This window comes from Mesoplodon densirostris, chromosome 12 (genome assembly GCF_025265405.1).
Source record: "Mesoplodon densirostris isolate mMesDen1 chromosome 12, mMesDen1 primary haplotype, whole genome shotgun sequence".
Taxonomy (NCBI): domain Eukaryota; kingdom Metazoa; phylum Chordata; class Mammalia; order Artiodactyla; family Ziphiidae; genus Mesoplodon; species Mesoplodon densirostris.
Genome location: NC_082672.1, coordinates 12737467 through 12750813, shown reverse-complemented (window position 1 = coordinate 12750813; position 13347 = coordinate 12737467). Strand labels below are relative to the sequence as shown.

General features: G+C 35.6%; 1 protein-coding gene across 7 annotated transcripts in view; it reads left to right on the top strand.

Moving 5' to 3' along the window:
• SCAF8 (SR-related CTD associated factor 8) overlaps positions 1-13347 on the top strand; it is a 191471-nt gene that overhangs the window by 44254 nt on the left and 133870 nt on the right. For 6 of the 7 annotated variants that reach the window (XR_009533938.1, XM_060114501.1, XM_060114507.1 and 3 more), the window contains 4 exons: positions 429-559; positions 3409-3585; positions 4933-5012; positions 7020-7137. Coding sequence is in view for 6 of the 7 variants with exons in the window: in XM_060114501.1 (XP_059970484.1) it covers positions 429-559; positions 3409-3585; positions 4933-5012; positions 7020-7137 (506 nt within the window). In the remaining variant the exon portion in view is untranslated. The remainder of the gene's footprint in view (positions 1-428; positions 560-3408; positions 3586-4932; positions 5013-7019; positions 7138-13347) is intronic. The other variant, XM_060114502.1, reaches the window with a different exon arrangement.

Here is a 13347-nt window from a genome sequence, read left to right as displayed (position 1 = left end):
ACTTGCAAGTATTATAGGCTCCTTTATTTTGTTTATTTTTTTAAGTTATTTTTTATTTTTGGCCATGCCGTGGGGCATGTGGGATCTTAGTTCCCTGAACAGGGGTTGAACCTGTGCCCCCTGCATTAGGAGCGTGGAGTCTTAACCACTGCACCACCAGGGAAATCCCTGTAGGTTCCTTTAAAGTAGTAACTTAGTTAATTGAGAACAAGTATAGATAGCTCTTTTAGGTTGTTTTTTTTTTAATTGTTGTTTTTTTTAACATACCTAATTCTGTAATGGTTTTTCAAAATGGAGACAGTAAAATTACATTTATATAAATCTGTACATATTTTATAAAAGTGAGAGAACAAATCTCTCTACTTTTCCAAGTCTTATTTATGTACTTACATATTTATTGGGGTTGGGTTTGATGTCTTTTCTAAAAGGAACTCCTGTGACACCTGTTACTCCAGCCAATGTGGTCCAAGGTTTACCTGATCCGTGGGTGTCTCAGATAACAAATACAGATACACTTGCAGCTGTAGCTCAGATCTTACAAAGTCCTCAAGGCCAACAGGTGAGCAGCTTTTTTATTATGTCAATGATTTAGGACTCATTATTTTCCTAATACATTGTTTCATTATGTACCACCTAAGGAGTATGTGTTTTATTTTTTAAAAAGGACCACACTACATATAGTACTGTGTAACTTGCTTTTTTTTTTCATTTAGTAATGCAACATGAACACTTTTATGTCATTAAAGATTATTTTACAAATAATTCCTTCTACACCAAAATAGTTGATTCAGTGCACAGTTTGTGCCAGATGTTATTAGGTGCTATTGTTATTCCAGTAACAAGGCAGGGAAGTCTTCTACCTTGGAGAAGATACCTATCTATCTTAGGGGAGACAAACAATAAAGAAGTATAAAATATTATTTAGATAGTGATATATGACTTAAAACAGGGTAAGTCTTTACAGTGACTAAGTTTGGGGGAAGGGGTCAGAATTAGGGTAGCCAGCATCATCAAAAACTCTAGAAACAATAAATGCTGGAGAGGGTGTGGAGAAAAGGGAACACTCTTGCACTGCTGGTGGGAATGTGAATTGGTACAGCCACTATGGAAAACAGTATGGAGGTTCATTAAAAAACTACAAACAGAACTACCATATGACCCAGCAATCCCACTACTGGGCATATACCCTGAGAAAACCATAATTCAAAAAGAGTCATGTACCAAAATGTTCATTGCAGCTCTATTTACAATAGCCCGGAGATGGAAACAACCTAAGTGTCCACCATCTGATGAATGGATAAAGAAGATGTGGCACATATACACAATGGAATATGACTCAGCCATAAAAAGAAACGAAATTGAGCTATTTGTAATGAGGTGGATAGACCTAGAGTCTGTCGTACAGAGTGAAGTAAGTCAGAAAGAGAAAGACAAATACCGTATGCTAACACATATATATGGAATTTAAGAAAAAAAATGTCATGAAGAACCTAGGGATAAAACAGGAATAAAGACACAGACCTACTTGAGAATGGACTTGAGGATATAGAGAGGGGGAAGGGTAAGCTGTGACAAAGCGAGAGAGAGGCATGGACATATATACACTACCAAACATAAGGTAGATAGCTAGTGGGAAGCAGCTGCATAGCAGAGGGAGATCAGCTCGGTGCTTTGTGACCGACTGGAGGGGTGGGAAAGGGAGGGTGGGAGGGAGGGAGATGCAAGAGGGAAGGGATATGGGAACAGATGTATATGTATAAGTGATTCACTTTGTTATAAAGCAGAAACTAATACACCAAAAAAAATAAATAAATAAAAAGAGGGTAGCCAGGAGAAGGCGTCTTTGACAAAGTGGCATTTGAATTGACACTTTAGATGGAACTAGTCATAGCAAGATACAAGGATAGTCTAGCATCTGTTTTTTTTTTAACTTATCCTCTAAAAACCAGATTAATTGTGATCTGAATAAGTAAAAAATGGTACAGTTTTGGACTCTTTAAAAAGACAATCTCAAAAAAAATATGGAACCATTTTAGTGATTTACAAATATAAAAAAACAATTCAATTATCATCTTAGATTGGATCCAGTTTCTACATTTTTGGGACAGTTGGGAAACTGAATTGGATATTAGATTAAATTATAGAATTACTAACCTTTTGTGATAATGATATTTTGAAAGTAATTCGTAAAACAAATGTCATTTTAAAAGACATCTATTAAAAAAATACTTTTGGCCAGAGTGTGGATTTTCTGGTAGAATAGTACAAGGAGTCAAGAAGACACAGTAATCTCTAAGATATGAAGTCAGAGCAGAGGAAAAAGTAGGGTGTTGCAGTGTTTGAACCTGGGTGACTGAAAGAATAACAGTGCTATGGGGGAAAATGGAGATGTCAAAAGGAACATTTAAAATGTGTAAAGGAGAAATGTGATATGGCCTTACTTTCTTCTTTCCTCCCTCTCTCCCTCCCTCTTACTCATCCATCCTGTTTTGGAGCTTCCTCAGTGCAGTAGCTCAGCTATCATATGTTTTTGTGGTTTCTTTCCTATCACATTAGTAGTTTGTAGTAAATGTTGATATGATAGGTAAAGACTCTAGTTTGTTTCTTAATGTTGCTATTTCAGATGAAATTATTTTACTTACCGTCATCATGCATGTTTTTACCTTCTCCCACTGTAAACTGAACTTTACTTAAAGAGTGCAAATGTCTTATTTAGCAATAGCTTTTCTATTTTTGTTTTTCTATTCTAAACTGATAATTTTCAGATTTAACTTGGGTTTACATCTTGAGTAGGAAAGTATTAATTACTACTAGGTTATATATAGGGTTTACTGAACTGAAATATCTTCAGCATCTTACTACTGTTTCTATTTTTTAAGAGGGATGGTGAATGGGGGGACAGGGGTTGCTTTCAACTCTTGTTGACACTATTCACCTTTAACTTCCTTAGTTTCAGACTGCTCCAAGGGACAGATTTCTTATTTTCTTAGCTGCTTTCAGGAATGTGTTATCAGATGGTAAATCTGAATGATGGTAAAAGCAGTTGTAAGTGCTTGTCCTTTTACAGAGATTGAGTTAATTGAAGAAGGGATGAAAAAGCTTAGTGAAAGATAGTCTGCTTGTGCTGAGTTTTTTTTATCCGTTGGTCATGGTGTGATCATTTTATTTTGTTTAAACTTCCCTGACTTTCCAGAAGCAAGACAGATTTATTAAGGACTGTGTTATATATGGCACACACAAAAAGGTCTTTTTTTTTAAAAAAATTGTTTTAAGTTAGTATATATTTTTTCTTGGTCTCTAGACTGTAGAATGGTAAATTTTATTGACCAGAAGTTTTAGATGAGTATTCTTATTACAAACCCAACACCTGTTTGTAGTAATTTTCTCTTTTTTTCTGCCCCCCTTTAGCTTCAGCAGTTAATACAGACTTTACAGATACAACAGCAGAAGCCTCAGCCTTCCATCTTGCAAGCCCTGGACGCCGGCCTTGTGGTCCAGCTGCAGGCTCTTACAGCACAGCTCACAGCAGCGGCTGCAGCAGCCAGCACCCTTAATCCCCTAGAACAGGGAGTGTCTTTTAACAAGGTAAAGACTAAGATAAGAGATCTGTTCTGTATGAAGAACTGAATTTTCTGTACTATCATGTATATTCCAATTCTGTAAATTACATTTTACCATAGCACTATTTTATATTTTAACATCCATCATACTCTATAAGATATAAATTTTAGAAGAAGTTCAAATTTCTGAAAGAAATTACGTAATTTTATAATTCCACTGGAAACATTTAGAATATTTTCTTTTGACTAATGATAACTGGTCAGTAAAATTGTGTATTCACTATTTTTTTAAAAATAAATGTATTTTGTTTATTTTATTTTTGGCTGCGTTGGGTCTTCGTTGCTGCGTGTGGGCTTTCTCTAGTTGCGGTGCATGGGCTTCTCACTGCATTGTCTTCTCTTGTTGTGGAGCACAAGCTCTAGGCCCACGGGCTTCAGTAGTTGTGGCACACGGGCTTAGTTGCTCCGTGGCATGTGGGATCTTCCTGGACCAGGGCTCGAACCCGTGTCCCCTGCATTGGCAGGTGGATTCTCAACCACTGCGCCACCAGGGAGGCCCCCTGTATTCACTATTGAGGCAGATGATTATTTTTTATACTTCCTAGTCTATTTTATGGATGTTACAAATATATTAGTTATGGTGTCTGTCCTATAATTTTAATCTGCTAGAAATTAAAATTGTAAAGTATGTGAAAGTTCAAAGGAAAGCTTCTTTACAAGTTGTTACTATGCTGTGATAAATTGAGGTCTAAGTAGAGAATAGTGTTTTTAAAGTTGAAAATCTTTTATGTTTAACTTGTGTGATATGCTTAATATTCTTGCTATTTATGGGAGTATTATAATACTTTGGAAGTGTTATCCGTATTATTTTTATTTTTGCTGTTATTTTCATAGAAATATAAATATTGATTTATTAGATTATTACTTAGACTTTTTTAGCCTGCAGCTTCCAAAACGTCTTTAAATTGACCATTTAGAAGATAGTGGAGCATTCTGAGAGAACTGCGCTAGTAACAGATCTGTTGATTATAGTTCTAGATTTTTTTAAATCAAGCTATGTTACTATTGACAAGCCACTTAATTATTTTAATCCTAATCCTCTCTTTTATAAAGTTAAGAGTATTGGTATTTATCCTTCGTGTCATGATTGTTGTGCTTCATAAGGCAGTGTCTGTCAAAATGCTCTGAAGAAAAGTAAAGATTCACTCAAAATGTTTTATTGGAGTATAACAAAATGCTATGAAACATTTACATTTTAAATGATAGAGATAAATTAATGGGATGTCAGTGACCTTCAAAATAGCATTTGCAACTTTTATTTGTGCAAAGCACTTTTAAATTTGTCTCTTTCTCTTTTTTTTTTCCCACTTAGAAGTTGATGGATAGGTTTGATTTTGGGGAAGATTCTGAGCATAGTGAAGAACCCAAAAAGGAAATTCCAGCTTCTCAACTGTAAGAGTCGTTACATTTTTCCTTATAAACCATATATTTTTTCTGTTATCTTTATAAACATTGTATGGGACGTTGCCATTGAGCTACTAAGTGTACTTTGAGTGAGTTGAGTTTTACTATTTCAGGCTCTTGAGCTCTCACATTACAGAAAGATGGTGGAATTGCTGCTTGTTGCTTCCCTGTGTTATTTTGACTCTTCCTAAGAACTTTGCAAATAATTGGGAAAGAACTTTGCAAATAATTGGGATATATCAAAATTCCTTACTGGAAAATTGATGTGTTGATAAATCTAGTTGTGTTATTTTCTGTTGTCTATATTAGGCTTTAAGTTATTTAACTCCGTTGTAAGAATATTTAAAATAATAGGAAAGACGTTTGCTTCTAGTGCCAGTGGGCACTACTAGGAAGTATACTAAATTCTGGGAGTAGATCAGACTAATCGGAAGTAAGGAATAGGGTTGTAGGGATTTTGTTTGTTAAAGAAATGGATTGTATGTTTTTCTTTAAATCAGTGATACAGTTCTGCAGAGCCTTAGGTTCAGTGAGGGTTCATGAGAGGACCAGTGGGAAGGAGGATGTTGGAGAGGAGGGGTGGAAGGTGGGAGGATTGGAAAGGGATGACGAGTGGGGAAAGCCTCTAGATATCTTATTTCAGCAGTTATTTAGTTTTCTATATTGTGATAATATATTAAAAATATACTTATGTATAAAATTGCAGTTATATGCTTATGATAGAGATTCTACTTGAAAAAAATAAAAACTAATGTTTTAGATTATGAATTCTAAAGTTATAAGAAGCATTTGAGATCATGTAGGTTAGTGTCCTGAGCAATGTAGCAACCTCCTGTAACCGTCTATATAGGTTATTTATCCATTGTTTTAATGCCTTCTATGACAAGAAGGTAATTGTTAATACTGTATGATCTTTTGTTACTGAATCTTACTTGATTTGCTTTCTATACACTGATCCATTTTGCTTTCTGAAGCAAGGAAACAAATTTGCTCCATTTTCTTTTGAGACATAGCCATTCCACTATTTGAACATAGGTGTCATTCTTCCCCTTAGGTTTATTTGCTCCAGATGAAGTACACTTTTTTCCAACTGTTTCAAGACTTCTCACCATCCTGATTGCCCCTTTTGGGGTGCCCTCTTTTTTGTTCATGTCTTGCCTTGTGGCACCCAGAATTCCAGGTGTATTCCAGGTGTGAATTTCCCAGAGTATAGTTAAATTATTAATTCCTCTTATCTAAACACTGTTTCTGTTAACATACCTAATAATGTGAATGCTTTTCTAAAGAAAGCAGATTAGGGTTTTTTTTTGTTTTTTTTTTTTTTGCGGTACGCGGGCCTCTCACTGTTGCGGCCTCTCCCGTTGCGGAGCACAGGCTCCGGACGCGCAGGCTCAGCGGCCGTAGCTCACGGGTCCAGCCGCTCCGCGGCACATGGGATCTTCCTGGACCGGGGCACGAACCTGTGTCCCCTGCATCAGCAGGCAGACTCTCAACCACTGCACCACTAGGGAAGCCCCAGATTAGTTTTATGCAGTGTATAATCAATTACGATGGTAGATTTCACATATACTGATTGATGGAACATTTTTCCCACTGTCTCATAGTTTAAAGAAGGAGAGTGACAATGCTTAAGTACTTTTAACTCTTTTTATAAGTGTTTTATTGAGATTTTCTTAAAATGCTGTAATGTAAAAAGTACTAATTTATATGTATTTTAATACTGTGAGGCAGTAATATCAGATCTTCGTCAGAGTATCTCTAACATGTGATCCATCTATTGAAACACTATTGAAGAGTATATTTCTATTTTAACGTATTAATGTTCTGCGGTATTCTATTTTCTGTGTTAATATTTCAAAAGTAAACATAGTAGAGTATAATAGTAGAGTATGTTCCACTTAATTGCATTTTGGGGTGTTCTTTTCAAATATTCAGTTATTATCATATTATCTTTATTGGATTTTAATATACATTTCCACTTGTTTTTCCTTTTAGTTCTCATGTTTCAGAATCTGTGAACAATTCCATCTTTCATCAGATAGCAGAACAGCTACAGCAGCAAAATCTTGAACATCTCAGACAGCAACTCCTGGAACAGCAACAGCCTCAAAAGGTTTATAACCCCATCTTGTGGTCTTTAGAGTTACTGCTATGTACAGTCTGTCATTTGGTGATTTTTTTTCTTCAGCTGTTCATTACTAGGGAGATCAGTCTTTTCAGGACCTTTACAGTTTTTGTTTGTTTTTTTTGTTTCATTTTGTTTTTTGGTAATCAAAATGTTTACTGGCAACTTATGTATCCATTGAGAACATTAATTTCAGTATACTGGAATTAGAGAACAGAAGACAGAGATGGTGTTTCAGTATTACAGCCGAAAACCTTCCTCTCCTCTCAATTCCCTGTCGAGCCAAGATAGTGATGATTTTGCTGTTGTTGGGGGTGAGGATGACAAAATAGATTGCTGTCTTTAATTAGACTGTTAGTATGTGGCAAGAGCTTTATTAGGCCTGATTACAGTTAATGCTTATGCGATAGGTGTTTTGAATGTCATTTACATTGTAGGAAATTGAAGCTTAGTGAAATCGAAACATCCACTATTAAAGTACACAGTTAGTATATATCATCAGTCTTAAGACCCACCATTATTTTATGTATAGCTAAGAATTTTTAGATACTTGTATATATAACATTCCTTGGAGTTTTAAGAATCTTCTAAATTTCAGGGTGATAAAATGTAAAGAAAAATCATACCTTAGAATTGATAAAATATGTCAAATTGTTGTGAAGCTAGGGTTAAATCCATTACAAAGCCTCTTTTTGCTCTATATGAGAAATACTTATGGATGTTAAACTGTTTGGATATGAGTTTCTGGGAATTCCCTCCACTCACACTTCTTCCTAATCAAACCTTTTTGACTCTAATAAATTTAATACAATACCACAAATATTTTTGAAGTATGAGCATTGTTAGGTAATACATACAGAGGTGCACAGAGAAGTGTCTGGCCTCAAGTAAGCTCTTCTCTAATGGAGTGCATATATCTATATGAACACAAGGAAGAATCTTGGTTTCTGTAGTAGAGGTATATGTGAAGGACTATGGGAATATGGAAGAGGGAGGATTACTTTAGAAGGGATAGTCCCTGAACTTGTCCTTTTAATGCAAAGAGTAAATGGAAAATGAATTTTTTTAAAATATAAATTTATTTATTTATTTTTGGCTGTGTTGGGTCTTCGCCGCTGCACATGGGCTCCCTCTAGTCGCAGCGAGCAGGGGCCACTCTTGTTGTGGAGCCTGGGCTCCAGGTGCGTGGGCCTCAGCAGTTGTGACACGCGGGCCCAGCCGCTCCACGGCATGTGGGATCCTCCCGGACCGGGGATCGAAACCGTGTTCGATCCCTGCAGTGGCAGGCGGACTCTCAACCACTGCGCCACCAGGGAAGTCCTTGTAAAATGGATTTTGATGATGGTAAAATGGATTTTGATGATATTTGTATGTTGGAACTTGGACCTGGAATTATGAGAATGGAATTCCATACCTTGTTTTGTAGAAATAATTCTGATAGAAGTAGTTGGGTAGGTGCATTATTTTATGTCAAGAAAATAAAATATATCTGCCTGAGAATTCAGAAACTTGAAGACAAAGCACAATAAAGAACATTTGGGGACTCCCCTGGCAGTCCAGTGGTTAAGACTCCACACTCCCAATGCAGGGGACCAGGTTCAATCCCTGGTCGGGGAACTAAGATCCCACATGCCACACAGTGTGGCCCCCCCCCCAAAAAAAACTGGATGTTATTGAAAGAAAAACATAAGTTGTGACTCAAGGAAGAGAAACAGGTTGTCAGAGCTGTTACAGAGGCAAGAGGTAGTGGTAATGGAAGAGTTTATCTAAACAGATTTGTTCAGCTATAGATGTGACACTTTTGAATTGCCTTAGTTCCAGTTTCATTTCAGAAGTTTTAGCAGAAGCAGTAGAAGGAAGGTTTAGCAGAGACAGTAAAGGTGTAGTACTCTTGACCTTGATCTTGACCTTGAGGTTGTAATTAACACCAAGTTACTGAAGTGAAAGTTACTAAAAACTTGAGAGTGATTTTGTTGTAAGAATCTCACCAACCAACAACAGAAAAAAGAACTCTGGTCTTAGTTGATTACTCTATGCCATCTCCAAAATTTTAGAAGATACAGTAATAAGATCTCTTTGAAAGGAGTAGATGTTCTTAAAACCTTCCTTATTCAAAAATAAGCAGTGAAGAAAAGGGAGTAGTGAAGGAAAAAAGCAACTTTTCTAATGCGTTAGGTGAATAGTGTTTAAAACCTATCACACATTTAAAATTGAAAAGTAAATATCAACAGAGTAACAAATTTAATAAGTTGTGTAATTGGCTCTATCAAACCAGTTGCCTTTAGTGTATTTAAGATGGGGTGAAACATGCAGAAAAATTAAGCATTTTTGTTTACCAGTAAACTCCGTGTGGCTGCCTGAAATTTATTAGAGTGCCTTAGAGAAAAGAATAGGTTTGCTAGTGCCGCTCTGTTCCTTGCAGCCTTGACCACGCTTGGGTGTGGGTTGAGGTCTTTTATGTAATGATGGAAAACCAGTGGAAAATGGGAGCACTTTCTGAGAATGGTTGAATTGTGAAGGGACTAACAATCATATCATAAGAGGAATGATTTCTGTTGTCTTGAGTAAGTTGGAGTTGTGATTTTGATCATTGTTTTATCAGGATATCCAAAAGATGTCAGAGTCATAACTCAGAATGAAATGCTGATGATGAAAATGATAAGACTAATAAAAGGGCTTTAAAAAGAATGTTAGGAATAAAAAGATTATTGAAGATTCAGCCACTTAATAAAGAGCTGTCAGTGGGATATCAGAAATATGTAACTTATTTTGCTTCAGTAGTTTTTTATAGAGGAGAATATAATGGAAAGAGGAGAATTGAACATGATAACTAAGATGGGTGATACATTAAGAGACTTGAGTTGCATTTCAGGGTACTGAGGTTGATGTTGTAAGGTTATTAGACTCATAAATTAGGAAAATGCTGTAGGTGTAGCATAGCATGTGTGGATTTCAGTAAGGTTTTTGACAAGTCTTTCCTGCCACTTATACAGAACAAAATAGAGGAAAGTAGATTTATAAGGGATCAAAATGTAATACTTAGTGAATGTTAATCCAACTTTGAAAGAAGTCTCTGCTAGCTGCTGTTATCCTTGTCTTGTATTTTTTTCGATATTATCTTTATTTATTTACTTGGCTGCGTCGGGTCTCAGTTGTGGCATGTGGGATCTTCGTTGCAACACGTAGGATCTTTCGTTGTGGCACGCGGGCTCAGTAGTTGCGGTGTGGGCTTAGTTGCCCCGGAGCATGTGGGATCTTAGTTCCTTGACCGGGGATTGAACCTGGGCCTGTGCATTGGAAGGCGGATTCTTAACCACTGGACCACCAGGGAAGTCCCTCAGTATTATCACTGATGCTTTGCCTGAAGACATTGTTGAAGAAACTAAAGATGAATATACCAGGATGTATACTAAGGACGTGTATCAGTATATCAGGGTAAAAAGTCATTTGCCACCTGGGTCCTATGGAGACTTTTTGGTTTTTTTAAAATATTTTTTAGTCATCTTACAAATAATTTAAAAGCGAAGCTAAAGGGATAGGGGAAAATAAACATAATTAGGAATTTTAATATAGTTGAAGTATAGCAAACCTTTTTATGACAACTAAGTTCAAATGTCACATGTTCTTTTAACAAAACAGAACAATCCAGCTTCTTGTTCCAAAATACTATAAGATGAAGTCCTTCCTGTTGAAAGACTAATTGAATGAAAATACGCTTAGAGATTTTTGTCCTTAGAGATACATTTCTCGCTCATCATTTCTTGAGTTTGAGAAATACGTTTGGGATGCAGTCATTTGAAAACTCACCATCTGATATTTCACTTAAACATTAAATTTCACCGTTACTATTAGAGTCTAGAATGCTGCTGTCTTTTTTTTTTTGCATTCGTCATCTGCTTTGTCTAAGTGATGTGAAATATTGGGAATTCCTGGTGGTCCAGTGGTTTGGACTCTGTGCTTACACTGGCAAGGGCACGGGTTCAGTCCCTGGGCGGGGAGCTAAGATCCTGCAGGCTTTGCAGCCAAAAAAAAAATTTTTGTGAAATATGTTTCTTTGTCAGTTTTCTTCTCTTTGCCATTATGGACAGAAAATGAAACATCTAAATATCCATTGTCCAAGGAAAGCTAAAAGCAGACTACAGATATGTCTCCAGTCTTATTTATACCTTCTTGAAATATAATGCAGTATTTTTGGTGATGCAGTAAAACTGAATGATGATGGTTTCACTGTTGAATCACCCTTCTCAACAATTCCATTTTTTTGTTGTTATTATTTTAGTCTTTTTGGCTACAGTTGGGAGTAATTGATGAGTAATAATGGAATAATTCTTAGGATGATGAAATGGCAAAATGTTTCAGTATATAGGAAAATAAGACCTCTAAGATCCCGTAACATATCTTAGATATAGCTAAGGGTCCAGTGGACCTAATTAATGCTAACTGCAAGATCATAAGATAAAATTTGGTAGAATATTAAAAGTAGATTTTCTCTTTGTTCTTCATAAGATTGTTAAGAAAGAATAAAAGTCATGAATCACAACCTTTTCAAATAGGTAAAACTGCTCAAAAAAGAACCTCCAAAACTAGCATTGGTTGCAGTGGATTCTGCTTGTTATACCAAGGGTTGACCATTAAATAGAAAATCAAAGGTGAAAAACAAGTGGGTGGATGGTAGGTAGGATGCTCAAGGTGAATGGTGAGGTAAGAAGTAAATAATGTGAAGGTTGTATGAGTACTGAATTAGGACCAAACAGTACCGCTCAGGATAAAGTTGAAAATTATCTTGCTGTGTTGGTAAGAATTTTATTTTTATTGTACCATTTTAAAGGCATAAGCCAGGACTGTGCTTTAAAAACATTTTGATTTGTTCTCAAACGTATACTTACTTACCAACTTTTTGGTCAGTTTTGTGGAATAAAGACTAATAGAACTTTAATTCTAATTTTAGCTTTAATTTATTTCTAAACCTTGAAAATGTTACTTGTCTTTGGGGAGCCTGTTCCTTCATAAATCAAGACACTTGGAACAGTTCTTTAATGCTCTTTTTGGCTCTTAATTTTTATGCTGCTTTCTTTTCTTTCAGTTTAAATGTCATTAGAGTAAGAGTAATTTTTTAAAAATTTTTATTGAGATATAATTGACATATAGCATTGAGTAAGTTTAAGGTGTACAACATATTGATTTGATATGATTATATATTGGGATATGATTACCTCTGTAGTGTTAGCTAACACCTCTATCATGTCAAATAATTATCATTTCCTTTTTGTGGTGGGAACAATTAAGATTTAGTTTCTTAGCAACTTTGAAATTTACAATACAGTATTGTTCTTTATAATCACTGTGCTTGTATTCCTTTTACACATAGGGAGACAAATTCAGAGTTGGAGTAACTTGGTTCACAATCACAGAGTTTGTAGCAAGGGAACAGTAGGTTTGAGTTGCTCTTTTCTGTTATTATAATAGTTCCCAACTTGTGTACCACCAGGAACTCTTCTTACTAATCCTCAACACCTGTGAGATCATGTTTTAGGACTGTTTAACTAGGGAGTCATTTCTTCATAATAATCAGTTTCTCAATTTTAGTTAACACCATAGTATATGTAATTGCTAGTCAAGTTCATACTGATTAGCACCATTTAAGCAGTATCCCTATAGCAAGTTGCTGTAATTCTAGTCCTAGGGGGGCAAAAAGGTTTAAATTTTAGTTTTTCCTATAATTAGGCTGCATTGCCTAACTTTTATTCGTCTTTCTGAAATATTTTACATATTTGAGTACTTCCTAATACTCTTTTGTGAATTCCTAGAGGTGGAGGTTGAAAAAGACCCAAGTTGAGAACTGATTTTGCAAGATCAGTGATTTTGATATTGGGGTTTGAGTTTCGTTTTGCTTCTACACGTGCAGTGGGTGACTTAGTTCTTTATATATCATTCATGATACAGTCCCTTTATTCTTGACAGTTTATATTTTCCACAATATAAAATTTGTTTGGAGACCTACTTTATCTTACCATTCTTTTCTAGTGTTATAATATCTCCCCTTTTATGGAGGTATTCTGTGCTTTTAAGTAAACTTGGATTTATACAAAAGTGCCATTTTAGATTGATCATAAAAGATGTAATGGGATTTCTTTAGGTATTGGGCTCCTTTTTAAAATTGTAATTTTGATGTTTCATTTGTAACAATATTCATAATAT